The 27,413-nt window shown below is 35.7% G+C and overlaps 1 protein-coding gene across 1 annotated transcript; it reads right to left on the minus strand.

Moving 5' to 3' along the window:
• Positions 1 to 180: 180 nt before the first annotated feature.
• Positions 181 to 26,478, minus strand: LOC109058334 (tumor necrosis factor receptor superfamily member 19-like). Its single transcript, XM_042770929.1, is given in 10 exon segments — positions 181 to 731; positions 2,676 to 2,882; positions 3,778 to 3,880; positions 4,064 to 4,186; positions 4,991 to 5,152; positions 14,164 to 14,249; positions 15,762 to 15,940; positions 24,915 to 25,025; positions 25,205 to 25,297; positions 26,093 to 26,478. Coding segments are annotated over 8 exon segments (1,059 nt in total). The 5' UTR covers positions 25,295 to 25,297; positions 26,093 to 26,478; the 3' UTR covers positions 181 to 731; positions 2,676 to 2,677.
• Between the last annotated feature and the right edge of the window lie 935 nt (positions 26,479 to 27,413).

Consider the following 27,413-nt stretch of genomic DNA (forward strand, 5'->3'; position numbering starts at 1 on the left):
GTGTGTGTGAGAGAGAGAGAGAGATAAAAGTGGTTTAATATTGTTAGTAATTAAACACAATTTTTTTTTTGTCCTCAAAAAAAAAAAGTGTGATGTTAATTTACTCCATGTATATCTAAAAATACAGTGCTTTGTATCATTTTTATATAATTTGTGCATGAAATTTTCATTCAATACAGCAAAGCTTATAAAGTTTTATTTACAAATTTGACGAGCAATAAAATTCATAACTTTTGTATGAATTCACAATACATCATTACGAAAAACAAGAGTGAAGGCACAAGATGGGTATCTACAGTATAATATAAAAATATTGTCCTTCAATTTCCTATAATACAATATCTACAGTTCAGCACACACACGCGCAGGTTGATCTGTGGAACTGGAATGTACTGCAAAGAGCAATGCAAACCATTCAGGGTCGACTGCAACTAATACCTGCAGCTGAACCTTAACTTCAACAGGGAGTCAGTGCTGGGGCACATAACTAAACATCTACTGCTTACTTTACTAAAGACAGCAATCTTTTGTCTTGTGTGGTTTTGTTTACACATTAATAAAGTCTTTAGGCCGCTGTTGGCATGCGTCACACACGACTGGAGAATGACGGCAAAACACACGTTTTCAGTGTGTGTGGCCTGATGTAATCTGAGGTGGGATCTTCCTTTGCTCTTTCTACTTCCAGAGGGGCTCTCAGAGACCGAGAACAGGTGAGATAAGAGCAGGTCATCCTGGAACGAGAGAAAAAGAGAAAAAGAACTTGTTAATCTCTTGGCACTGAATCAGTCAAAGTAAATTAAAAATGTCTCGTGAAGTCTTTTAATTTATGTGAATTAGCACAGGCACAGCAAGATTCGGCCTGATCTCTTAAAGGGATAGATCACCCTTTTTATACATGAAAGTGAATGGGAACTGGGAAATTCAAGCTCCAAAAAGCACCACAAAATTAAGAATTAATTTCTATTACTGACTTATTCCTTCCCTCTTTTAAAGTTCACCCAAACCTGTATGAATTTATTTTAAAGATTGTTGGTTGTATGGACCAAAAATACAATGGAAGTCAATGGGAACCAAAACATTCTTCAAGATATGGTCTTTTGTGCTCCGCAGAAGAAAGTTTGTTCCTTCCCTGATTTAATAATTTAACTAAATTAATAATATTAGTAATAATAATGCAATGTGGCCATAAACTAACAGTAGTAAAGTTAATGAAATGAATAAAACATGGCCACGGATGAAAGTCATGTGGAAAAGTCAAGTTGAAACGAATTCTTAATTGTGGCCATGATATCTAGTTTTTTCCTCCATGTCATGTATGTTTGAACTGCTTTTGTTTTGTTTTTTTGTGTTTTTTTTAGTCATTTTCAAGCTTTCCCCAGTTATTTTCACTATACAGACATGAACAGCCATAACATTGTTAAAATTCTCCTTGTGCCTTTTAACGGAAAGCTCCACCCCAAAATGAAAATTTTGTTAAAAACCAAACCCGTAAAAGCTTCGTTCGTCTTTGGAACACAATTTAAGATTTTTTGGATGAAAACCGGGAGGCCTGTTACTGTCCCATAGACTGCCAAGTAAATAACAGTGTCAAGATCCATTAAAGGTATGAAAGTCATCGTCAGAATACTCCATCTGCCATCAGACGTGCAATCTGGGTTATATGAAATGACGGGAACACTTTTTACTTGGAAGTCTATGGGACAGTCACAGGCCTCCCGGTTTTCATCCAAAATATCTTAAATTGTGTTCCCGTCGAAGATGAACTAAGCTTTTGCGGGTTGGAACGCACATGGGGGTATTCTGATTAATGACAACATTTTCATTTTGGGGTGGAGTATCCCTTTAATAACAAAACATAAAAAAAAAAATAGTACTGTGTTCTTTCTTTCTGGTTTATAATCCCACATATCAAGTTTAAATACTGAAATCTACGTCACCATATAATGTGTTTAAATCTCACTACTATCTGGTGACATTTTGAAGGGTAACAGAGTATGACTTCACGTGTTTCACACCAGCATGTTGTGTGATATTGTTTGACAAAGGGACCTTTTATGTTTTTCAAGGAAATTGAATAATTTGTTCCTTTCATGTTCGGCTTTTCACCATAAGGCTTTTGTTTCCTGTGATCACATGTGTACACACACCATCCTCGGCTCTTGATGGCATCAACAGTTTGTCAGTTGCTCATTTGCTTTGGCTTTGGATTTGGTTGAGTGTTTCAACATCTCAGCTTCCATTCAGCTCATCTCTTGTGAAATTTTGAGTATGTTAACAGTTGAGATTATAAAGCATACTAATGATAATCCCTCTGCTGGAGATTTACAAAATTTAAATAACTGTTTTCTATTTTAGTATTTTAAAATATAATTTATCCCTGTAATTCAAAACCGAGATTTCAGCATCATTACTCCAGTCTTCAGTGTCACGTGATCTTTCAGAAATCATTCTAATATGCTGATTCAGTGCTCAAAAAAAACAAACATTTATAAAAACAGTTACGCCGCTCAATGTTTTTTGTGGAAACTTTGATAATAAACAATACAATACAATTTTTCGAGATTCTGTGACAAATAGAACGTTTAAAAGAACAACATATATTGTAACATTATAAATGCCTTTACTGTCAGTCGCTTTGGAGGGATAAGTTGCGTTTGACCCGCAGCTTCACTCACCTTCAGTCGCAGACAGCTGTGGCTGTAGGAGCCGAATGTTTGCCTGGGGTCAGACCTGAGCTCTGCGGGGCTCCTTCCTCATCCTCATCACACGAGGAGCCGCTCTGGGGGGCGTCTAAGATTGTGCCGGTCTGAACGAGAGGACAGGCCTCATCAGGTGCACATCCCACATCTGCCTGCCTCCTTCCCAGTGAGGGATTCACCAATCTGTAAAAAATATGCAAAAATATAATATAAAAAAATACAAGAATGTGTCCTTTTATTTTCCCAATTTACACAATACCCACTTTATTTTACTTTATTAAAATAATGATACCACTCTAAATAAAATCAATCAATCACAAGCAAAGCGTTATATTTTAGAATAGAGAGAGAGTCTCAGTCTATGGAAAATGAGAAAATGTAACAAAAGCCAACTATTATGTTACTTTCTAAAAAAGTAGCAAAATACTTAATACTTTTTCATTAGAAATGACACATACTGCTTTTTTTAAATATTGTTCACCAATAATTCAAATAAAAAACCCTAAAAAAAATTATCACTGTACAAAAAAAAAAAAAAATCCTGAAAAAAATTATCACTGTTCCCATAAAAATATTAAACAGCATCACAACAGAATAAAAAATCAAAAAACATGTGACACAAAATGATATGTGTGGTACTGTGCAAAAGTTTGTGGTCAGTAAGTAAAATAGCGCAACAGTGACACTAAAGACATTTATTTAAAGACATGTACAACAGTGATAGTAAAGACATTTATCATGTTATAAAACATATATATTTCAAATAAACAATCCTGAAAAAAATTATCAGGGTTCCCATGAAAATATTAAACAGTTTTCAACATTGATAATAAACACTTTGCATCTTGAAGCAACAAACAGTTCAGCATTTATGACTTGCCTTCAGTCCCCAAATACGCCGTTGCTACATACCTAAATGAACAGGCAAAACGCATAAAAGATTCACGTTTCCGGAAATGACAACGTTTTTGCCCACCCTTCATTGAGACTGCTGTTGGAGTGAAAGGTACGAATCTCAGATCCAAACCTGCTCCTTTAACATCATTTAAATGTGAATGTGTCTGGCTGAAGGACCTACCCTTCACTGAGACTGCTGTTGGAGTGAAAGGGACGAGTCTCTCGGCCGCGGCTCCGGCTCCAGCTGTCATCGCAGCACAGAGACGGGATCAGGTGCACAGGACCTGGAAAACAAAGCGCACATCAATCTAATGTCATGACGATCATCATTCCTGTGACACTCCAGAACTGTGTGTGAGAAAATGCTCATCTGACAGATAATTACTGGCTAACTGACATATTCGTACTCGTCCAGGAGCTCCAGAGAGAACACACAGTAAGACTTCCGAAAGGTGTGTGAAGCTCACCGCAGGTCTGTCCTGATCCGGGACGGCAGTGACAACAAGGCGGCTGGGAAAACTCCAGAGCTCTCCGATCCAGACAAGACAACTCGGACCCCACATAATAACACTAAACTAAAAATATTAAAACTAAAAACATGAAACACTAAAAAAACACGACAAAAAAAGTTTAAAATATAATATTTAACTACTTTTTTTACACCCTAAATCATGAAATCCTTGTAATGCATGACGAAAGAAAGCTCCCACATGAATTATGATTTTACAGATATGTGACCCTGGACCACAAAACCAGTCTTAAGTCACTGGGGTATATTTTTAGCAATAGCCAAAAAAACATTGTATGGGTCAAAATGATATATTTTTCTTTTATGCCAAAAATCATTAGGATATTAAAGTAAGGATCATGTTCCATGAAGATATTTAGTAAATTTCCTACCGTAAATATATCAAAACTTAATTTTTGATTAGTGATATGCATTGTTAATTTTGATTTTTTTTTTTTTTTGCACCCTCAGATTCCAGATTTTCAAATAGTTGAATCTCGGCCAAATATTGTCCGCTCCTAACAAACCATACATCAATAAAAAGCTTATTTATTCAGCTTTCAGATTATGTATAAACCTCTATTTTGAAAAATGGACACTTAAGACTGGTTTTGTGGTCCAGGGTCACATATACAAAAAACTGTAGTCATTATGGATGGTATTTGGCATGTATGTAACTACAAAATCATAGTTACCATAGTACTGTAAATATGTGTAAGGCGTGATTAGAGATACTTTAATAGCACGAATAGAGATCATTTAATAGCACAAATTATACATTATACATTTATTACAATTATACATTTATTCGATATTCGATCATAAAACATGTTGCTTATACTATAACACGGATAAGTAATCAGAAGAGAAAGCAGATGTGACTTACCTGGTTTCTTCTCCAGCAGCTGTCTCTTGCAGTAGATGACACACAGGATGAAGAGGGCGAGCAGGACGGTGGCCAGCGCACTGCAGATGACCGCAGCTAGAGCCATGTCTCTGGGGCTGGTCACTGCAGGCTGGACAGGTACAAAATCTACTCGCCCCATACCTGACAGATACACAGCAGAGAGAGGAAGTGACGTCACTGAGGAATCCAGTTCAGGTTTTACTCCATTACTCACTTTCATACAGTAAGATTTTCTTTCTTCCGTGCAACACAAAAGGAGATTTCAGACAGAATGTGTGTTATGTGCTTTTACATAAAAGAACAAATAGTGACCAGGACCTGTCAAGCTGCAAAAAATAAAATGCCACCATAAGAGTGTTGTGCACACCTATTATGATTCTTCTATAGTGCTTTTCTTTAAGAATGTGACAGGTTCATCCCTAATTTAAATTTATTGTATAAAAAGAGCTGCGTCGACATTCTGCTAATGTTCTAATTGAAGAAAAATGAGAACTAAATGAGGAGGACTAAATCAAAAAAAAAAAAATCTTAAAAAGGGCAATTATCATTAACTAAAACAAACTATTAAAATAAAAATAAAAAAAATAAAAAAAAAAAAATAAACAAAAAAAAATTAACACAAAATAGAAATGATGCCTTGTCAAACTGAAGTACCATAATAACTAAAACAACTGAAAAAAAATAGCAATATTAAAACAAAAACTAATAAAAATTATAAAACCAAGTAACAAAATTGCTAAACATTTAACCAAATTAAACTGAAAATATAAAAAATAAAGGTTAATTCAAATATGAATAAAAACTATTATAGTATATAAATAATACTAAAATAACACTGCACAGAGGGCTAAAGGGCCCAATTCACTTAAAGGGATACTCCACCCCAAAAAGAAAACAAAAATAACGACTTTATTCAACAAGCCGTCTCGTTTTCTTCTCATACAAAAAGTATTCTCGCCGCTTCATAACGTTATGGTTGAACCAATGATGGCAGATGGACTATTCTGATTATGTCTTTCATACTTTTCTGGACCATGACAGTGTATTTTACTTGGCAGTCTATGGGACAGTCACAAGCCTCCCGGTTTTCATCCAAAATATCTTAAATTGTGTTCTGAAGAAGAAAGAAAGCTTTTACGGGTTTGGAACGACATGGGGGTAAGTGATTAATGACAAGATTTTCATTTTGGGGTTGAGTATCCCTTTAAGCGAAATCCAATAACAAATGGGTGTGAGATCATTTTAAACAAATCTGGCTGAAAAGCAAATGCTTTTGGAGTTTGTTTCGGTGAGTTGAAACAGCTTGCAAGCGCAAAACTTGAGATCAAAAACCGTAAAGAGATCCGAGATCATAAAGAGTAAACCGTTGTCAGCTAATTCAAATTTCAGTTTGCCTCTGAGCGAAGAACGCACTTTTCAGTTAGTAATATGTAAGGGACTTAATTCACCAAAAGATCCCTCAATATTTTCCTATAGGATTTTATAATAGTGTTATAAAACCTTGTCATTATTTGAAGAGACTTTTACATTCTACTACAGTTTCCATTTTTCCACCATTTGACCCACTCTGTCTCATCTTCCACTGAACCTGCCAAAACCAAAAACCCCAGCTTGAGTGTGTGTGTGTGTGTGTGTGTGTGTGTGTGTGTGTGTGTGTGTGTGTGTGTGTGTGTGTGTGTGTGTGTGTGTGTGTGTGTGTGTGTGTGTGTGTGTGTCACAAATCTCATCTCGCTGCGGTTGCGGCTGGGAATCTGTTCCAAAGAAAACACAGTTTAAATAGCAGAAATGTCCTGAAGGTGAAGGGCACATTCCTGGCCTACCAATAATTTTTCACCCCTTCACCCCGGGCCAGTCGGGCCTTCACTTGCCAGTCTAGCGAGCCCATTATTAAGAGGCAGATCAAGGCCGAGGGCGGTCACTACTATATGTTTGAAGTCGGGTTGGGAATGTGTAATCAGCCTGAGAAAACAGCTGCCACAGTCTGAAGGCACCACAGGAACTCTGATGTCACCGTCTACAGAGCCTTCCCTACCCTGAAGACAACAGCCATCTGAGGAAAGTGAGGGACTATCAAGTGACTGATCTAGCCTGAAGAAGGGGTTTTACAGTCAGTGTTCTTCTGACACCGACTATTAAGTCATTGAGATAATTGGGGTTATCATGTTATCTGGTGTGTATATCAATGTATCCATCACTTAGGACTAGTAAAACGGCTGCATGGCGAGCTGTAAAGTGTGTACATTCACATACATGGTTCTTTCAATAGTAACAGTTAATCACTTCACTATCTGGTTGACTCTGAGAACCACTGTTTTGAACTTAAAAACTCATTTTCTTCACAGGGAAACATATCTTACAGTCCTACAGTGAGGTCGTTAATCAATGGTATATGCTTTTGCTGAAGCATGTTCAACAGTGAAAAACTACATTGCCCATGATTGTGCAAAGAAATCTCCACCAAATAGAAAGCAAATCATAACAAAATAACTCTTTAGGGGCCACCCACTTTCATGGACTGCGAATGACGAGTCCCTACACTCTCAAAATACTAAAATACATTTATGTAATTTACAATGCTTCATGTCACTGTAGTTATCGAAACAAAGTACATATAGTCTTGTACGTGCCATTTTGAAATACTTTTTTTTTTGCTTCAATTCAAAGTTTGTAATGCTGTGAATCACCTCGTAGTCGGTTGGTTTGGTTCATGGCTCATTCCTATGAGAAAAATGAATGGGAAAAATACTTCCAGAACCAAAGCGGATATAAAAGTAGACAGCCACTGATGAAATCTGCTGATTTTAGTAGAGCTTGATGTTAGCATGTTGCTTCGCTAACAGCACAACAGTCAAAAACACATACTACACATCTTTTGGGTAAAACACTCTTAAAACTTAAGGTTCCCAAAGTGTTTTTGGACCCTTGGATAGACTAGCAACTTCAAGGCATCTCACTGGAATTGTAGTGACAGGTTTTGCACACTTCAAAGATTCCTTGATAAAAAAGCAAACATCTAGTTTAATGCAAAAGAGTTTTGCATTGTTTTTTTTCTGTTCAATACCAGCAATATGAAAGGCCAGAATACATCAAAACATACAGTATAGTGACGGTACAGACATGCCTACTGCAAATCCTAAACGGTCAGATTTTGGAACAAAGACAACAACTCACAGAGATAAAGCCTGAGGACTTCTTTATGCCCAAGTATTATTTTGGTATAATGAAGTTAAATATGAACCAGATATTTTTTAAACATCTTTTCATTGGATGAACACAAGCATTCTTTATTTGCTCGATGGTAAATTAATCATTAAGTAAACATGGGCTTGGCCTTCACAGATACAAGTGCTCTTTTGAGCCCTCAAAAGAAGTTTCTTTGTTAGAGATGTGTGCCTTTGTGCAATGCAGTTAGACCTTTAGTTATCCATTTCCTAAAACCTACATCAATGAGCCCTGGTTTCAAATCAAAGATCAAATGCCACCCATCTCAGCAATTTCATCTGATCTTTAGGTTATGCTGCTGAGTGCTGATTTAAACCGTATTTCAAGCGTAGCAACTGATATTTGATTTAGATTATTTTTAAAACCAAAGATTTTTCTTTATCACCTAAAAGACACTGTACAGTTAAACCCCAGTTTGCGAGTTCTATATCTTTCTATTTAGATGTGTAGGTAGGGTTACAACAGCATAAGCAAATACTAGTTTGCGCAACGTAAAATATTCCAGTAGATTTGACAGGACTAATCCTCTTTTGTCCTGTGCCAGCTGTAAAGTTATATTTCTTATTCAAAGTTCCCAGAAAATCCCAGATAAATCACGAAACCATCCTGTGTATGTTAAATTATACCATAATTCATAAATCAACATCAGAATAATAGAAAAAAATCAGTTAAAGTCAATAGAAACATTTTTAACAATCAATTGTATCCCATTAAAAAAACTTCTCTTCCAGGAAAAATGGTTAAGAGCTACTCAAAGTAATAGCTTTTGTGCATATCACATCAATCCACATGATTTGAGGTATGATTCAGGACAATTTGCTTGCCAAAGTATAATACTTTTGTGCGGAGCCTATAAAGGGACATGGTTATAGATAAAAACATTATATTTCAATGCTTTGCATTCTCTTGGAAAATGTTAGCACACAAAACTTTTGTGATGGAATGTTTCATGAGGTAACACAATAATTTTCCAAAGAATGCAAATATTTTGCAAGTGAAGAAAATAAAATAATTGTGTAAGAAAGTGCTGAAATATAATTTTTACTCCAATTTCATAATTTTTCCATCATAATGTCACCTAAGGGCCTGGATCCTCAAATCTGGCCCACAAAATCCACTTTCCTGCACTTTCCTAGAAATGACCTCGACACCCCTGAATGTCAGCGGAGACCAGGACAACTAGATGAGCCCCAGATACAGATCCCCTGTGAAGACCTTGTCTCAGACGGCCACCGGGACAAAACCACAGGAACTAGAAGAGTCCTCTGCACAATCTGACTTTGCTGCAGCCTGGAATTGAACTGCTGGTTTCGTCTGGCTGGAAGAGAACTGGCCCCTGACTGAGCCTGGTTTCTCCCAAGGTTTTTTCTCCATTCTGTCACCGATGGAGTTTGCGTTCCCTGCCGCTGTCGCCTCTGGCTTGCTTAGTTGGGGACACTTCATTTACAGTGATATCATCAACTTGACTGCACAGATACTATTTAAACAGAACTGAGCTGGATGATGATATCACTGAATTCAATGATGAACTGATCAGGGTTGGAGCACATTTGCCCCCCCAGGGCAAGATTTAAGGAACCCTGCCTTAGAGGCTCTGTAGATTTGAAAGCCATGGAGCAATGGTTAGCATGCATTGCGCTTTGGTGCTCATATAAGTGAGTCCAACCTGCATCATGTCCTGAACCCATTTCCATTCTCTTTATCCAATAATGTCCTGTTTTTTTTTTTTTTTTTTTTTTAAGTTTTTTTCTCAAGACAATAAATTACAAATTTGTATATGCATGAAACCTGAAGGAGACTGAAATACAGAGTGTGAATGAGTAGCAGATTAACATAAAGCACCAGAATTCTTTGCATGTACTTCACAGTTTGCTCAGAGTGGCACTTCTATCTTCACTGTCATGTCTCTGGCCCAACTGCATGCTGTCCTCCTTCCCTTCACCTCACCCAAAAACCAAAGCGTTTCCCTCTTATCAGCTGGCCACAGCTGCAGCAAACACAGACAAAGGGTGGTCCTTGAAAAGATCTCACCTGCTGATACTATCGCTGTTCTGCGCTCTGTGAGCCAATAGACTGATTTCTTTGATATGTGCGCCTGTTGACTTTAGAGAATGCCACACTCAAACACATGGCCTTGAGCCCGAAAACAACTGTGGGGTGTGTAGTGTAGAGGATTGTGTTGATCTAGATCCCGAGATTCCATGCGGCTTGCTGATTAAACGCTCCATATAAGAGCAACTATTATTCACTTCATTAGTTGCCAAGGTTCTGGCTTTTATGCTTTTTATTTTAGCTCTGTTCTCAAACCTAATTTTGTGTTTACAAATAACAGCGTTTAACGATTTTGTTCATGCCACTTACAGTATAAACCTAATCCGTTATTTTTTGTTTATTAAATATATTACATTATCTGATTTTAAATGCAAAAAAATAAAAAAAAATAATACAATAATTAATTTTTCAATGCATAATATTTATAATATCTATTTCATTTATTATTCATAATATAATGTAAAAGAACCACAATATATTACTTATTCGGATGAAAAAATAACCACGCTCAGACAATTAATCAATAATTGTGACAGGCCTGCTCAAAATAATAATAATAATAATAATCAATCAAAAATAATAACATACATGCTCAAAATAATAATAATAATAATAATCAGTTTTATATAATAATGTATAATATACACTACCATAATAAATCTAAAATATTTTATATAATAATGTATAATATACAGTACTTGTGTATATTTAACATGTATCACAGTATAATTATGCAGTATTATATATACTACTTGTATGTTTATATTTACACATATATGTATATTTATATGTATTATTATTATTATTATTATATTCAATTTAAACAATTCAATAATACTTAATAATAATAATAATAATAATAGTCCAGTATAATAATCTCATATTATATATTTATACTTAATATACTTGTGTAAATTAAGTATGTATTATTAATTATAATATCATATTATATTATATACTTTTTAATTAAATATTATTATTATTATTATTATTATTATTATTATTATTATTGTTATAACAATTGCTCTTACTGGAATATTTGTTGTTGTTGTTGTAACAATCAGCCTTACTGGCAGATTTTACATTATTATTATTATTATTATTATTATTATTATTATTATTATTATTATTATTATTATTATTTTAAACATTATTTACAGGTTTTACCAATAACTCAATGCAGGTTTTAGATCAGAGCTGTTACTGTTATATTAAGTTTTTGCTTTTAGCCCAGACTAATCAAATAAGTCCATCAGTGACCCACAAGTCATGAGACTCCAAGATGAAAGCAATCGCTAATTATGATCTATGGACTGATCCAATGTGATGTAATCCCCTTCAGGTCAAATACCAAAGCACTCATTTGCTTTCATACTCTTGCGGTCCAAGCTTTCTTCAGTATGTAACAGAGATACACTACATGAAAGATCTTCCCATGACTGAACAGCACCACAATGAAAAATACATCCAAGTTCAACAAGTTCAAGTCCCTTTTCATGCTGGGTTGCTTCTAAATTCAGTAGCTTTGAGCTTGAATTAAAGTTCAAGTTAAAACAGAGGTGTTTGCAAAAGTAAAAATGCCAGCTTATATTACGCTCACCCATTACCAACCCAGCAGCCGCCCGGCTCTCATGTGACCCATTCATAGACTGGCTTCACATCAGTTCAGATGCTTAGATGGGACAGCTGTGAGGGGCTTTGCCAAATATTTAGAGCTATCCCATGACAAGAAAAGACAGCAGCAGATGAAACACATTAAAGCAGCTAGAGGAACCCATAAAATGCTGTTTTCTTCCTTTCGCTCTCAGGATGGGCCAAGGAGACCACAGTGTTTCTGGATTTATATACCTCTCTAAAGACAGACTTCCTCGCTCAGCTGCGTGTTCGCCCCGGGCCGACGTGGGGGCCATTAAAACCATCAGGCCTTTGAGTTTTCACCACCCTCTGTCAGATAATGCCAGAGGAGAGGAACGTTCGGGAGTCTTTTCAGCCATTTGCACGCACAAAGGGTCAGAGCAGCTTTGAGCACTTACACCAGTGCTGGTCCTGGAGGAAATTCTGATCTTAGTGCATCACAAACAAAGCAAAAATACTGTATCACAAAACCTTCTTCCCCAGTCCAAAAAGAACATTTATTCAAACCTGGCTGCAAAATTTCTCATTCTGAAATCTGCAACTTTTTTAAACTTTCCTAACAAATGACAACCAACAATTACATGTCAACTATTCGGCATTCAGACACTTGTTGCATGCTGAAATGCGCTATAATTCCCGATAACAGACTCACAATTTTATAATGTTATTTTTATTATTATTATTTTATCATTTAATGGCAGTTATTAAAAGAAACACTTAACATAGTAACCAAGAAATACTTTTATCTTCTGTATGAAGCCACAGCTTTTTATTTTATTTTATTTAATTGTATTTTATTTTATTTAAAGTCTGTTTATTATTAATTATTAATTATATTATTAATTATTAATTATATTTAATTGTATTTTATTTTATTTAAAGTCTGTTTATTATTAATTATTAATTATATTAATTATTATATTTTAATTCATTCTATAATTTATGGCCATTATTAACATACATTTAGGGTATATATTAAAAGAACTACTCAATGTAATGTAGTAGTTACTTTCTTATTTATTTATTTATTTGACTTAATGTAGTAAACAAGACATTTTATTTTTAATTTAAAAGTTTGAATTCTTTATTTAATTTTTTTTTTTATTGGCAGTTATTAAAAGAAAAACCCGTGTGGTTACCAATAAATCATTTTAAATTCTATATAATTCCCTTTATTTTATTTTATTTTATTTTATTTTATTTTATTTTATTTTATTTTATTTTATTTTATAATTTATTATTTTATTTTCAGATTATCACTTGTTGTTGTAAAAATTGTCCATTTGTTGTGTTGCTATAAAGTGTCCGTACATTTAAACTTTGTTGTTGTTGTTGCAAAAACAACAACAAAAGTTTAAATGGACATTTTAAAATGCTAAAAAAAAGGACACTTATAGCTAAAGAACATACTGGTGTTCTCTCCTCTAAAGACTTCTAAAATAAACCAAAAAGAAGTGCCTGATGATTACATAATAAGCCAGAGTTTACACAGAGATTGAATTCTTCACATCCAGAAGTCGAGCTGACCTGTGTGACAGGACGTCTTCCCATGCATCTGGCGCAGGAGTGTTAGACCTGGCTCAAACTCTGCTCTACAAACGTGCTGCTCATCTCCACATGCAGCAGCTGCAAACGTCTTAAACAACTTCTGGAAGTCTCACTAAATTCTGAAGGTATAAGATCCCCATGTCTCTCCCTGCATAACTGCCAAAGACACAAGCTTCCGTACAATGGCACTCAACAGCGGGTAAAAAGAGCACAATTAGCGCCACAGACTGCTGGAGAACAATGCGCTGCTTTGTGAAATGCTACGTGTTTAACATACCCAGTGTGTGTTTGCAGAAGAAAGCCATGCAGTTTCGAACAGTTACACAGAGAGATGTTTAGTACCTATGCCTGTGTTCTGACTTGTAAAAAGAGCCATTTATTTGATTGTAAAACACTGCTGTATGAATCACCAAGACTGAGTGGGTCGTCATCTCACAGATTATTATTAATGCAGCTGTTTATATGATGACCCCTTTTAAAGGATTACACTAAAAATATCTGTCATCGTGTACTTTATTATGTATGTTTTTGATTGTATGTTTCTGATGAAGTGAGAGAGAACTGAGGCTACAGACCTCCAAAAAATTGACAAAAAAACAACAAATCAGCTATAACTGTGACCTGACGGAAATCAATCCTTTTCCTCAAGGATTCTAATATGTTTGCATTCAGCAGTGATAAATAAATGTGCTCACAATTTGGTTCATATGGTGGTGGCGGATCTCCGCATGCGATACACTCCATATCCTGGAATCCACTCAACTTCGTCCTTCTGTAAAACCTGAAAGAATAAAATGCATATTAATTTGTTTTTATATGCATATTAATATTATTATAGATAATGCATCATTTAATTTTGGGGACGACAATCAATTCAAAATGTAAATTAAATTAATTGCATCATATAACGATTAATTTTTTAAATAATACTGCATACCCGACCATTCGAAAGTTTAAACAAATGTACATATGGATCAGGGGCAATCATTTTTTCAAAGCACTAATTAATGAATCAGCATTGACTGTAAAACTATGCTTTTTCAGTATGAGAAATATTCCAGCATTCATTACAGTAACAGCCTTAAGAACACATTTTTCTAAAATCATGCAGATGAACTTTGACGGTAATGTGAAGAGTTGCCTTCAGCGTGTCGTACTGTGCCAAAGCACTTAATTATGGGTAATCAAAAGTTATTAAAAACCTATCTGCTTCTGTGAGGAAACCAGTAACTCTTGCAGCGATAGCGAAAAGCAGGTCTTCAGAAACCTGACATGTTTTAGCTTCGAGGGCATGTCTGGGCCTTGAGTTTATTTCCCTGACCTGGACTTTAAACTGAGAAATCTTGGGCTTCACTTGAGGCTGGAGGGTGAAAGTGCATGTAACTCATGTCAGTCGGGTTTAAAACCGAGTCAATAAAAGTTCTTTTTTTGCCATTGATGTAGAGCCTTTATTAAATGGATAGTCCTTGATTCTGATTGGTTGAGCAACGTTCGAAGCTGTTGTAAATTACTCTACAAACATACACCTTTGTTTACTTCTGTGTGGCTCAGCAACCACTTTGTTAGAACCACAACTGTTTCTGAGGAACTACAGAATACTGTTTTTATTTATATTGTTACACTTTATTTGCTCTATTTTACTTTGTGAAACCTTACTACATATTTGGAATAACCGTTTTATAAAAGCAATAAGCCCCGTGAAGCCGTGATTTACAGTGAATTTATAACAGCTAAGGGGGTGCTAAGCTCTTTAGCTGTTATAAATTCACTGTAAACCACGGCTTCTTGGAGCTTATTGCTTTATTGACATCCATGGAATCTTTACATTCCACAAAAGGTTCTTTATAGTAGAAAAAGTTCTTTACACTCTTAAAAATAAACCTCCAAAAGGACGTTTACACAGCGATGCCATAGAAGAACCATTTTTTTGGTTCTCTAAAGAACCTTTCAGTTATAGTTCCTAAAAGAACCATATTTTTCTTGGTGTAAAGAACATTTTAATAATCTAAAGAACACTATAAAGAGTCTTTTCTGGAATGGAAAGTGAAATGGTTCTTCATGGAACCATTAATGCCAAAAAGAATCTTTATTTTTAAGAGTGTAGATTATTAACTAAAAAAAAATGGTAAGAGCTGCTCACTGAAAGTTTCTTTGAGAAACCTAAAATGCTTCTTCTACAGCATCACTGTGAAAACTTTACACGGTGTGTAATACACACCGACTTAAGCATGTGGTCTGGGAAAACGCCCATCGTCCTTTATTCTATATAATTGCGTTCCTATGGCTGACTCACCCGGGCAGGCAGTCTCCGCATACGGCGTTGCTGGTGGTGGAGCAGTTCCCCTTCTGGAAGCGGTTGAGGAGGGAACAGTCCAGACAGGGCTTGCATTTCTGCAGGCTGCGGTCCTCTTTGAAGCGACTGGCTCTGCAGGGCACACACTGGGCATCCTCCCCATAGCCAAAGCCACATTCCTGTGAGGATTAACGCAAGATATCTCACTGCTGAGGAAGGGAAGGGCGAGAGAGAGCCAGGCTAAAGAAAAGCACCAATGTGGACTAACAAGAGACCGAGATGAAATAATGATCACAGTGTGTGTGTGTGTGTGTGTGTGTGATCCCCCGGCTAAACAAAGGCCAAGCTTCTTTTGAGAGAGTCTATCTTACACAGGCAATAATCTCAGGGGATCAATGAACAGCCTTCTGCTCCGGGCCCCCGAAGGGCTCCGCATTTGAAACAGAAAGGCCCACAGGGACGCCCATTGTTGGTTTATTGGGAGTTTATTGCAGAGGTTTTGTCAGGCCTCTCTTCGGCTCAAGTGTGTGCGAGAGATATTGATATTAAGAGGTTGTGGTAAGCGTAACACAGAAAGAGAAAGCCCTTAAAATAAAAGATTTACTAAGATTAAAGTTTTTTTTTTTTTTTGCAAGATTTAATAATGCAAACACAGTTTCTAACCACAGAATCATTGATGCAACAAATTTTACATTTAAATAAAAATTTCAAAATTTAATTATAATATAAATCGAATTTTGCAATTCAGTTTTATAATTTATTTTATAATTTTTACATTTTATAAATCAATTATACTGTACATTGTGACTAAATTATGATATAAATACACTGTTAATATGAAAAATATATAAAATTAAGATAAAAGCTAAATTACAGATATTACCACTCAAAAGTTTGGGTTAGTAAGTTTTTTGTTTGTCTGTTTTTTTTTTTTTTTAAAGAAATTAAATTTGAAGCATTAAACCAATCAAAAAATACAGTATAAAGAATTTTACAAATTACCAAAAAAAATTCAAATAAAAGAAATAAAAATTTCCTCAAAAATATTAAGCAGCTGTTTTCAACATCGATAATACCAATTTAAAAAAAAAAAATGTTTCTCAAGCAGCAAATTAGCATATTAGAATAATTTCTGAAGGATCATGTGACTTTGAAGACTGGAGTAATGGCTGGACTTAATTAGAATAAAAGATTGCAGGAATAAATAATATTTTTTAAAAAAATTACATTTTACAACAATATTCTAAAATTAGAATATTAAACAGTTGTTTTAAATTGTAACAATATTTCACAATATTACTGTTTTTACTATACTTTTATCAACCAAACATAATCTTGATGAGTATAAGAGACTTCTTATAGATAACTGTAATTGTTAAAAATAAAAATGTGTAAAATGAGGCTGACTAAAACATGATGAAATCTAGTATAGATGTCAGTTCCTCAAAATTTATTTAAGGTTCATGTTGTTTAAGAAAATTATAAAAAAATTGTTTTTTTTTTTTTTTTTAGTGAAATACAACCCAGACATGTTCTTGACAGGTTTCATGAGATTCATTCTGTGTATGTACACAAATCCAAATGATGAAAGAAACTTGAGGAGAGGACTCAACGTCTAGCTGTGGGGTCGAGAAGAATTCTCAGTGCTCTTGAATAATACGAGACATTGTTCCCTCAATACAAGCCTATTTCAATAAAACAGTGCAGTTTGTGTAATAATATGAGGCAAATTGTGCCGTACACATGCAAGGTGTAAGAAAAACGTTACAAAGAGACCACAGGGAAAGCAAAATGAGCAAGCTCCCCATTTCAGCTGACTGAGTGAGGATTACAACAACAGAACAGAATTCAGTTGCTTTTAGCTTAGTGACTAGCAACGAAACACTAGTAGCCTATTATGCACACAAGTGAGACAGAAAATTCATCTGGGAAGATGTTCTAATGGGTTTAGAATGGTCTTTCCTCCAACTGTGACGAACAACATTTGCTGGGCATGTTTCTGTACAGCATGTTTTGCCACATTGAGTTTGACATTAAGAAGTGAAATGTAAGCAAACTTTTTTTTCCAAGCATCAGAATCTAAACTGAAATCTAAAGTGCTGCTTAATTAGCATTACTCAGAACAGCTTTGACCTCCTCCAATCCACCCACTTCAATAAACAATACCAGAGTCTTTTCAAAACTCTACTGACAGTAATCATTCTGGAATATGCTTGTTTGTTTTTAATCCTTTCCACATTGATATAATTCTTGGGAATCTTGCGGGCATATATTCAGCTTTCACTGAGCCAGATTTCTCAAACCATAAGTGAAGCAAAGCTTCATGGAATTCAAATAATGCCTTACGCAAGCATGCAACAGAATTCATCAATCAAGATCAATCAAGGCAATTATTAATGAAACCCACCAGCAATGTGACACTAATTCAAAACACAGAGTTTTCCGTTTTAAGTCTAGTTCTGACTAAAAGATCTTGTGTTCTCGATACGTGTCAGCTAAAGGAACAATAGTTCATGCAAAAATATTTACAAACTTTATTATGAGAACCAATGCAGAATATCTGGAATCAATTGACACAAATGAGTTCTGACATACAGGGTGCAGCAAGATTTCTGGTGAATGACTTAGAGTTAGTTTCTCACACAAAGCTATTGGATGCCATCAGAAAACTAGGACATTTCAAAAATCTCTTTTCTGGGTTCCACATAAGAAATAAAGTCATACAGATTTGAAATTGGAACAACATAGACGATATAATATTTATTGTGTATAAAGTATTGCTTTAAAAATGCACATTTATTTTATTAAGTTAAATTTTATTTGATCAAAATAATAAAATAATGATATTGTGAAATATTTATACAATTTAAAATGACCATTTTCTATTTTAATATAAATTACCAGTCAAAGGCTGGAAAATGTTTCATAATTTTAATATAAAAATACAATAATTAAAATTTGTAATATAATAAAATAATAATAATAAAACAATTCAGTACTTATAATAATATTAATAATAACAATACTGTAAATGGTAATACTGTGAAATATTTTTACAATTTAAAAAAGTCTCAATTTGAATATGTATTTTAAAATGTAATTTATTCCAGTGATGGCAGAGCTGAATTTTCAGCAGTCAGCAGTCTTTAGTATCACATGCTCAGTTATAATCAGTTATTATCAGTTTTTGCTGCTTAATATTTTTGTTAAAACCATGATACTTTTTTTCATGATTCTTTAGTGACTAAAAAGTTAAAAACAGCATTTATTTGTAATTTAAATCTTTTGTAACATTATAAATGTCTTTACTGTGACTTTTGGGTAATTTAATGTGTCCTTTTTTTTGTTTTGTTTAATTTTTTTTTACTTATTTCAAACTTTTGAATGGTATAGTATCATGGTTTCCGTAAAAATACTAAGCAGCACAACTATTTTCAACACTGATAATAAGAAATGCTTCTTGAGCACCAAATATAAATGACATTATAAAATATATTACAATAAAAACTGTAATTAAATTGTTAAATTGTAATAATAATAATAATAATACGATTTTTACTTTATTTTTCAACAAATAAATGCAGCCTTAGTTAGCATAAGACACTTCTTTCAAAAACAACAAAATATCTTTATTAGCTTTTTTTTAAAGTAAAAAAAAAAAAAAAAAGACTTCTTGACATCTTAGAAATCTGCCCTAAGATGCATCTTCAACTTTATAAACAGCACAATCTGTAACTGTGATCCATTAAACAAACACATCTCCTCAAACAATCCCGTTCCCACCAGTCACATTCCAGCAGAGAAGCGTCATGCGGAGAAAAGTGAGAGGACATTTGTGGTTTGATATCACCCTGCACTATTGTTTTTTCCCAGCTGCCCCTTCCCAAGTCAGGTCACCGTGACCCGCCTGCGTTTCCACCACACTGAGCTGGATTAGAGAAGAGGCTCATATATCAATAACGTGGAGATGGGCTTCAAACAGGGGCCTTCTTTCTACACCTCGATCCAGTTTCCCAGCTTGGGCACACATGAATTACTGGCCTGCATGAGAGAGCCAATGACAAGAGCTCTCCACAAAGCCTGGCCCGGGGATCAGATGGTTAGAGAAGACCGATTTGGCTCTCTCAACACAGGCCCTCAAAAGTATGCATATAGGGTGCCTGAACAGAAAGACAGCTGTTGTTGCCTGGCCGCAGCACATATAAGACCTTCCTCTCCAGCAGGGCATGAAGGATCGGGGGGGACGGTGAATAAAAAAGGTATGGTCACTCTGTTTGAAGGCATGATGCCATTCCCGGAGAGATAATCAACAAGAGAGCGAAGCGGGAAAGAGAAATCTAAGGAGCTCTGTAACCCCCTGTGGTTTGTCTCTTGGAGTGTGCTGCTGGGATCTTCCAGTGTTTCGAAGTTCAAACGGACAGCTGAACCTGAGATAAAAGCTATTCAGGCTCCCGAAAACAGCTCAGAGTGAGTCTGCGTCTAAGAGCTGTGGCTTAGTAGTTTTCACTGTGAGCTGTGGTGCTAGTATTGGTGATAAGAGTTTGAATCTGGCTCGCAACATTTCCTAATCCTGTTTCCCCCGTCATCTCTGTGTTATCATTTCAGCAAAAAACATCATAACAGAATGTGTCTACGTGTCAGGGCCGTGGCTTAGTCGTTATCACTGTGAGCTGCGGTGCTCATAACAGCAAAGGGAGATCGAATCTGGCTCGCAGCATTTCCTAATCCTGTTTTCTCCAACATTTTCCTCTCTCTGTGTTATTATTGCAATAAAAAATCTCAAAAGCAGAATGGTTCTACGTGTCAAAGCTGTGGTTGTTCACTGTGAGCTGCAGTGCTCATAAGGGCAACAGGAGTTTGAATCTGGCTCGCAACATTTCATAATCCTAGCATCAGATAAAAGCCAAATGGATTCAGGCTTCTGAATATGACTCAGAATGTGTGTATGTGTCAGAGCTGTGGTTTAGTAGTTATTTCTGTAAAATGTGGTCCTCAAAAAAACAAAAACAATTAGAGTTCGAGCCTGGCTCGCAACATTTCCTAATCCTGCTTCCTCCAACATTTTCTGTCCTTTCCCTGTTATCATTTCATAAACAAAAATCAGAAAGTGTATATGTGTCAGATACATGGCTTGGCAGTTATTGCTGTGAGCTGTGTGCTCAAAAGGGCAATTGGAGTTTGAATATGGCTCGCAACATGTCCTATTCCTGTTTTCCCCATAATTTCCTATCCACTCTCTGTTGTCATTTCAATAAACAAATATCAAAAGCTGAATGTGTCTATGTGTCATAGTCATTACTTAGTAGTTATTACTATGAGCTGTGATGCCCAAAAGAGCAGTGGCAGTTCGAATCTGGCTTGTAACATTTCACAATCCTAGCTGGACATCAGATAAAAGTAAATGAGTATTCAGGCTCCCTAATATAGCTCAGAATGTGTCTGCACGTCAGAGCTTTGGCTTAGTAGTTATCACCACAATCTGTGGTACTCATACGGGCAAAAAGAGGTTGAATCTGGCTCGCAACATTTCATAATCCTAGCTAGACGTTAAGAAAAAAGACATGAGGATTCAGGCTCCCAATTATATTGCTCAGAATGTGTCTATGTGTCACAGTTGTGGCTTAGGTTCTCATAATGGTTCAAATCTGGCTCGCAACATTTCCTAATAGCGTTTCTCCCATCATTTCCTTTCCTCTCCTGTTATCATTTCAACAAAAACTTTCAAAGGCAGTCACAACAAAAACTAGTGGTTTCCCCCCAACACAACTCCCGTCAAACAAACAGGCAGAACTGCTCCAATATAATATATAATAATAATGTTTTGGCAGAGCCATGTTCGCACACATACTTAAATTGATCTGTAGTGCTCATGCGGGCAATCTGTGTTTAAATCCAACTTGCAACATTTCCTAATCCTGTTTCGCACATCATTTCCTGCCTGCTTCCTGTTGCTGTTTTCAAAAAAGTCAAGAGGTCAAAAGAGGTCAATACACACTATAATGCCCAAGCAGGCATGTTACAATAAGCCCAGGCCAAACTACTGTCTGTGTACAGACATTTGAACAGTACAGTACAACGTAAATTATATATAGTTATTTAGCCTCTAATAACAGATATGTATGATTTTGCTATAAAATGAAAAGTTTTCACAGTCCAGAATCACACAGGAACAATCCTGTCTAAGAGGACTCACCAAACCAGTACCTGCAAGTACCATTTTTCCTCTATCTCCGGATCAGATTTGAGTAAGAATGCCAAGCAAAACAGCAGGATGGATGTGTGATAGAGGAGAAAGCTGCACGGAGTAAAGCAAGTTCAGACACACAAGTGTTTTGAAGTAATCATATCCAAACCCCAAAAACACTCTATTCTACTAAATTATGCTGAAGTATTGCTCATCTGTACTTCCTGTCAAAGCAAAGGGTGAACTTCTACCCAACAGGTAAGCTTTAAGGTTAAATCTCATGAAACCTGTCACCCCAAAATCAAAAGAAGAAAATAATATTTTGCTAAAATAAATTCAGCTTGGGAATAATACAGTATTTAAAAAATAAAAAATAAATCACTGCATTGCAACAATATGTAAACTTTATTCGATCGATATATAAACATTATATGTACTTAATTGTCATAAAAATAATGTAACAATGCAAAATATCAATGATCCTAAAACAGACTTTAGTGTCTATGCAAAAAAAAATATATATATTTATTCTTTATTTTTTCTTTCCTTAATGAATTGAAATATATTAAAATCTATTAAAAAGGCTAAAATAAGCCCAAAAAAGACTATTGCTAATACGGGTTTCATTTAGCTGCTGAAAAAACTGAGATGCAATCCTCCATGACGCTTAGCAGTCAGGAATGTGAGTGAATGTTTATGAGGTCTGTTTTGAAGAAACTGAACATCTGCATAAGGATGAATTTGTTGACGGGTTGAGAGGATAATTCATAAAAAGTCCTGATTTATTTCCAGAATCCTTTAAAGCAATAGTTGAAAAGCGATGAAAGTCATCATTTATTCACCCTTATGTTGTTCCAAACTCCTGTCTGTCCAACTTTTTCAGATTTGTGAAGAAATCTTTTGAGTCAGATCTTTTCAAGAGTGATGGGCAGTACAGTTGTGAAACTTCTGTCTCAAATGTGAAGCACACTGCATCAAAATCTATATCCTAAAATATAAAACTTATATTGGAGCTTGTGTTACCGCTTCATCAATGGCAGGCGATGCATAAAACATCACTAAAACACTGTTAACTAAATATTTGTGATCAACCTCAAGATGCCGCTAAAGTGTCAATTTCTTATGTACTGAAGCTTTGAATCATTGTTTGAGTTCACAAAACCACCTGACTGATTCGTTCTCAAATCAAACTGATTCAGTTCCCGAGATCCGATGATCCAGTTGCAGTGGTTAACAGCCTACTAGATGAATCTGCATCCTTAATTCTCCTTTTCTGTTCCACAAAGGAAAGTCAGTTTTGAACGACGTAAGTGATTTCATTTTTGTGTGAACTATCACTTTAACAATTACAAAATGCCTATCAACGCAACTTTATCTTTGGCTGTTATCGTCTTTTTAGATGAAAAACAGTGTGTAGGTGGGGTTTTACAAGCTGTTTGACTAGTCAGGGATCTCTGAGAAACAAGCAAAAGGGCGTCATGTGAACTTTTCTTCTGCTCTTACAAAACAAATCATCTAGAAGAGCTCCTGAAGTGTCAGACACTAAAACAACAAAAATGTTAAGGTGTTGCTGTCATTCTTACAGCTATTCTAAGGTTTAGTGTGATTTCTACAGTAAAGATAATGACTCTTTCTAAACAGGTTTCCCCAGCACTCCTCCCATCTGCAATTGGTCACAACAAACAGCTAGCCCCGCCCCCAAACCTACACCATTGGTTGAGCTGTTGCTGGGCGGGTCGAGAGGTTCAAACAAACAAAGCAATGTTTTGATAGCACCACATAGACAAAGTGTTTATACTTTTTTGGAAAATAAACCTACTCCTACTAGTATCTGCATATTAAACTGAGATAAGAGAAAGTTTTTTTAACATCGAAACTAACTCAAACACCATATGATATTGTCCTTGGCTCCAAAGAATAGGGTAAACCACAAGTACTTTAATGGAAAAAGTAGGCAATCATTCACTACCTCCTCAGGCCCCAAAGCATTAATTGGCCGAAAACATCTGAAGCATTGAAGCGTATAACCAATAAGTGTGTGTTCATGTGTACCGACATGAAAGTCGTGCGGTTAAAAGTAGCATGTGCACTACATTTGTATACATCCACCAGCCTGATGTACCTGGATTTACGCAGGCATAAACTGTGTAATGATTTCCACACTTCAAAAATACCCCAGACCTCCGTTTAGATTAGGTTTGTAGTACAAAACCACTTAATTTCTTAACATGCCGTGTTTACAAGGCCTTGAAATTCTCATGGGTGGCAATGACATTAAAAGGCTTGAAGGAAAAACAGAAGATTGTGAGCAGGAGAGGAAAAGAAGTGTGGGTGTAACTGATTAAAGCATGGCCAGCGCTCTACAAAGGAGAACAGCGGTTTACCCTCTCTCTTTATGAAAAGAAGGAAGCAATAAATAATCGGTCGGGACAAGCTATTCAAAACATTGGCATCCCCTCTTTATTGGTGAACTCTTTGCTTTTGGCCAGTTTGGTCTGGAAGTCTTTCATGAACTGTGTGAAACTGATGGGAACGCGTCTCTCCGTCCCGGATTTAATCGCAAACGTATTACATTTACATTTATGCATTTTATCCAAAGCAACTTACAGTGCTTTCAGGCTAACATTGTTTTTTACCTAACGTGTTCCCTGGGAATCGAACCCACAACCTTTTGCACTGCCAACGCAATGCTCAACCACTGAGCCACAGGAACACATATACTCAAAGTATAAGGGTCTAAATATATCTGCATATTAATCTGACTGTGGTAGGTGCTGAACGGAAAGAATTCCAGAATTAAGCTTAATTGGAACCAATTCAAAGGAACTGAGTGCTTCGGATATTATTTCTTGATTTAATCTTTTGTCTTCTTTTTAGAAAAAGAAAAAAAAAACACATTTTATATGTGCACCAATGTTTCAAATTAGGCTAAAACAAAAAATAAATAACCTAGTGCAGAGTTGGCAAACCTTGGATAGCTCTTGTCCAGCGTCACACTGCCGGCAGGGAATACAGTTTCCAAACTTATCCTTGTATTCCTGCTCCCTGCAGTCTCTTCTCTCCTCTGCCATAACTGCAAACTGTGAGGAACATGAAACAAAGATGATTAATTATTCCATAATATCACTGGAGGTTTACCGAATTGGAGTGCAAGTAAAAGATAGTGTAAATGGAAGTGTACAGTCATTTAGAGAATTTTTTTTTTTTACTTCTTAAAGTTTACAAGTTAGCAAAAGGTGTTAATATGAATGAAACATACCATAACACACAGCGGAAGGACAAGTATCCTCTGAAGAGGAAAAGTGGAGAGGATCAGAGCCCGGGGCATTGTGAAAGGTCTTTCCCACATACACTGTGAAAGCACAAATCCTTTGATGAATGATTAATGGAGGACACTATTTGCATTATCTTTCAAATCGGTGTGAACTCCAAGCAAACAATGATTATTATAAATAAATACCCTTTTGTGCTATTTCAATGTTCATAATAAAGCATGATAAAAAGGTATAATCTGTAGCCTAAATGTTTAATTTTTAAAGAGGTTTAACACTGACCGAGTTGGAAGAAAAGTTGCAAAAAAACAAACAAAAAAAAAACATAAGAACATAGCAAATTTGTATATTATATGTAAACACCTATACATATTGACATTAACCTTATATATAACTGTTTATTAAAACTGGCTAAATCAGAAAAATAATAATCCTTCTTCAAGACAAAAAAAAAATAAAAAATTAATTTGGCAGATAATTATTAACTTGCCGGTTATATATTTTATATCCACGAAAGAGAGAGATAGAGAGAGAGAGAGAGAGAGAGAGATCTATTACTATCGTTGTTGTTGTTATTTATGTAATACTACATTGCGTTGTGTACATGTTGAAACCAGGCTTCAAAACATAATAATGCATAGTATAAAATATGGATAACTTTTTCTGTTTGTACTTTTTGGCCCCACATAAAAAGAGTGTAGCCTACTGGACGAATGAAAAAAATAGGTCTCTTAAATTAAATATAAGATATACTTGCACTATGTGTGTGCGCGCGCGCGCGTGTCGTGTAGATTTCTTAAGGTAGGCTACTGATTTTTTAATTCATATCATGTGTGGTCAAAGCAGCGCTGCAACTCTGTGCAAGACTTTCTTACCGATACCGTTCGCTCGTGAGATCGCGTCTCCTACGGAAAGCTGCTCGGGATGTGATCCAGTGCGCTCGCCGCTGAGGTCTGAACCCGTCCCTTGTCCAGCCCTGAAGTAAAAGCTCAGATGAAAGGCTGCGGTCTGATGCCTGTAATCTGATCTCCCATCAGCATGCACATCAAAGCTGCAGACACGTCCTGGACAAGAGCGCTTTAAACGAGCTGTTCATTCACTTACACCCCTCCATATGTTAATCCGAATATCTGCAAATGCACAAACTCCGATGTGAAAACAAGAACGGTCTAACTGCATGATCCGGAAGCACGAACGGCTCGGTCTTGTGTGATCTGATCTCATCTGATCTGCTGCGCGTTTGATGCAGAATTCCCTTTCATCAAGTGACGTCACCTGACGAGCAGCGATTGGCTGAAGAGGAAACCGTTCACATCGAGTTCGATTTCTTGAAATAAAATCTCTTGCATTCACTGGCTCCAAAAAAGCATTTGAACAATGGAGTCACACTTACATAAGAATGCCATTAAGTTAGATAACATAATACCAAACCAGTAGCATTTATTTAAATAAATAAGCACAAGCAGTTTCAAGAATTTATTTATTTATTTATTTATTTATTTATTTTTGTTTATTTATTTATTGGTCTGGACGTAATGAATGTTCAGTTAAATTATGTAGGCTAGTATTTTTAATGTTTAAAGATGTACTAGTATTGGTGGCCCTCTGCTGGTCATTTCAGAGAATTACAAAATACAATTGTCAATATACATCAATTAGTGTAAATACTAGCCTATTTAATGCATGGTTTACATTATTTACATCCTGCAATATTTAGCTATAGGCAGTATGCTGCAACACACGGGAGACTGGACCTAGTTGTCACAAAGTGAAAGTAACTATCATGTTTTGTTAAACAGATAATGTTCACAGCCTACACAATGCCAAGCTATATCGAGAGACCATAAAGACCATAGACACTATGGAAATAACTGATATGAACCTGTACAGTATAACATACTCCATGGTGTGCCAAAGCTAAGCAAAGCTGATGTATGTCACTATAGCGGGTTATAGTTATGCTAATATAAAGAAAAATTATAATGAGTATAACATACTCCATGGTGTGCCAAAGCTAAGCCATATGTGGCTCTCAGTTGTGTGATGTCATCTGGGCCATATACAGTACCACAATACGAATAAAAACACTTAATGTTAATAATGCTACTGCACAATACGAATTGGCACAAACGTTCTTGCCTGGGGTGTTTATACAATGAATGTAAAATGTAAGATTTTGAGTCAAAAGTCCAATAT

Source organism: Cyprinus carpio, chromosome A15 (genome assembly GCF_018340385.1).
Source record: "Cyprinus carpio isolate SPL01 chromosome A15, ASM1834038v1, whole genome shotgun sequence".
Taxonomy (NCBI): Eukaryota; Metazoa; Chordata; class Actinopteri; order Cypriniformes; family Cyprinidae; genus Cyprinus; species Cyprinus carpio.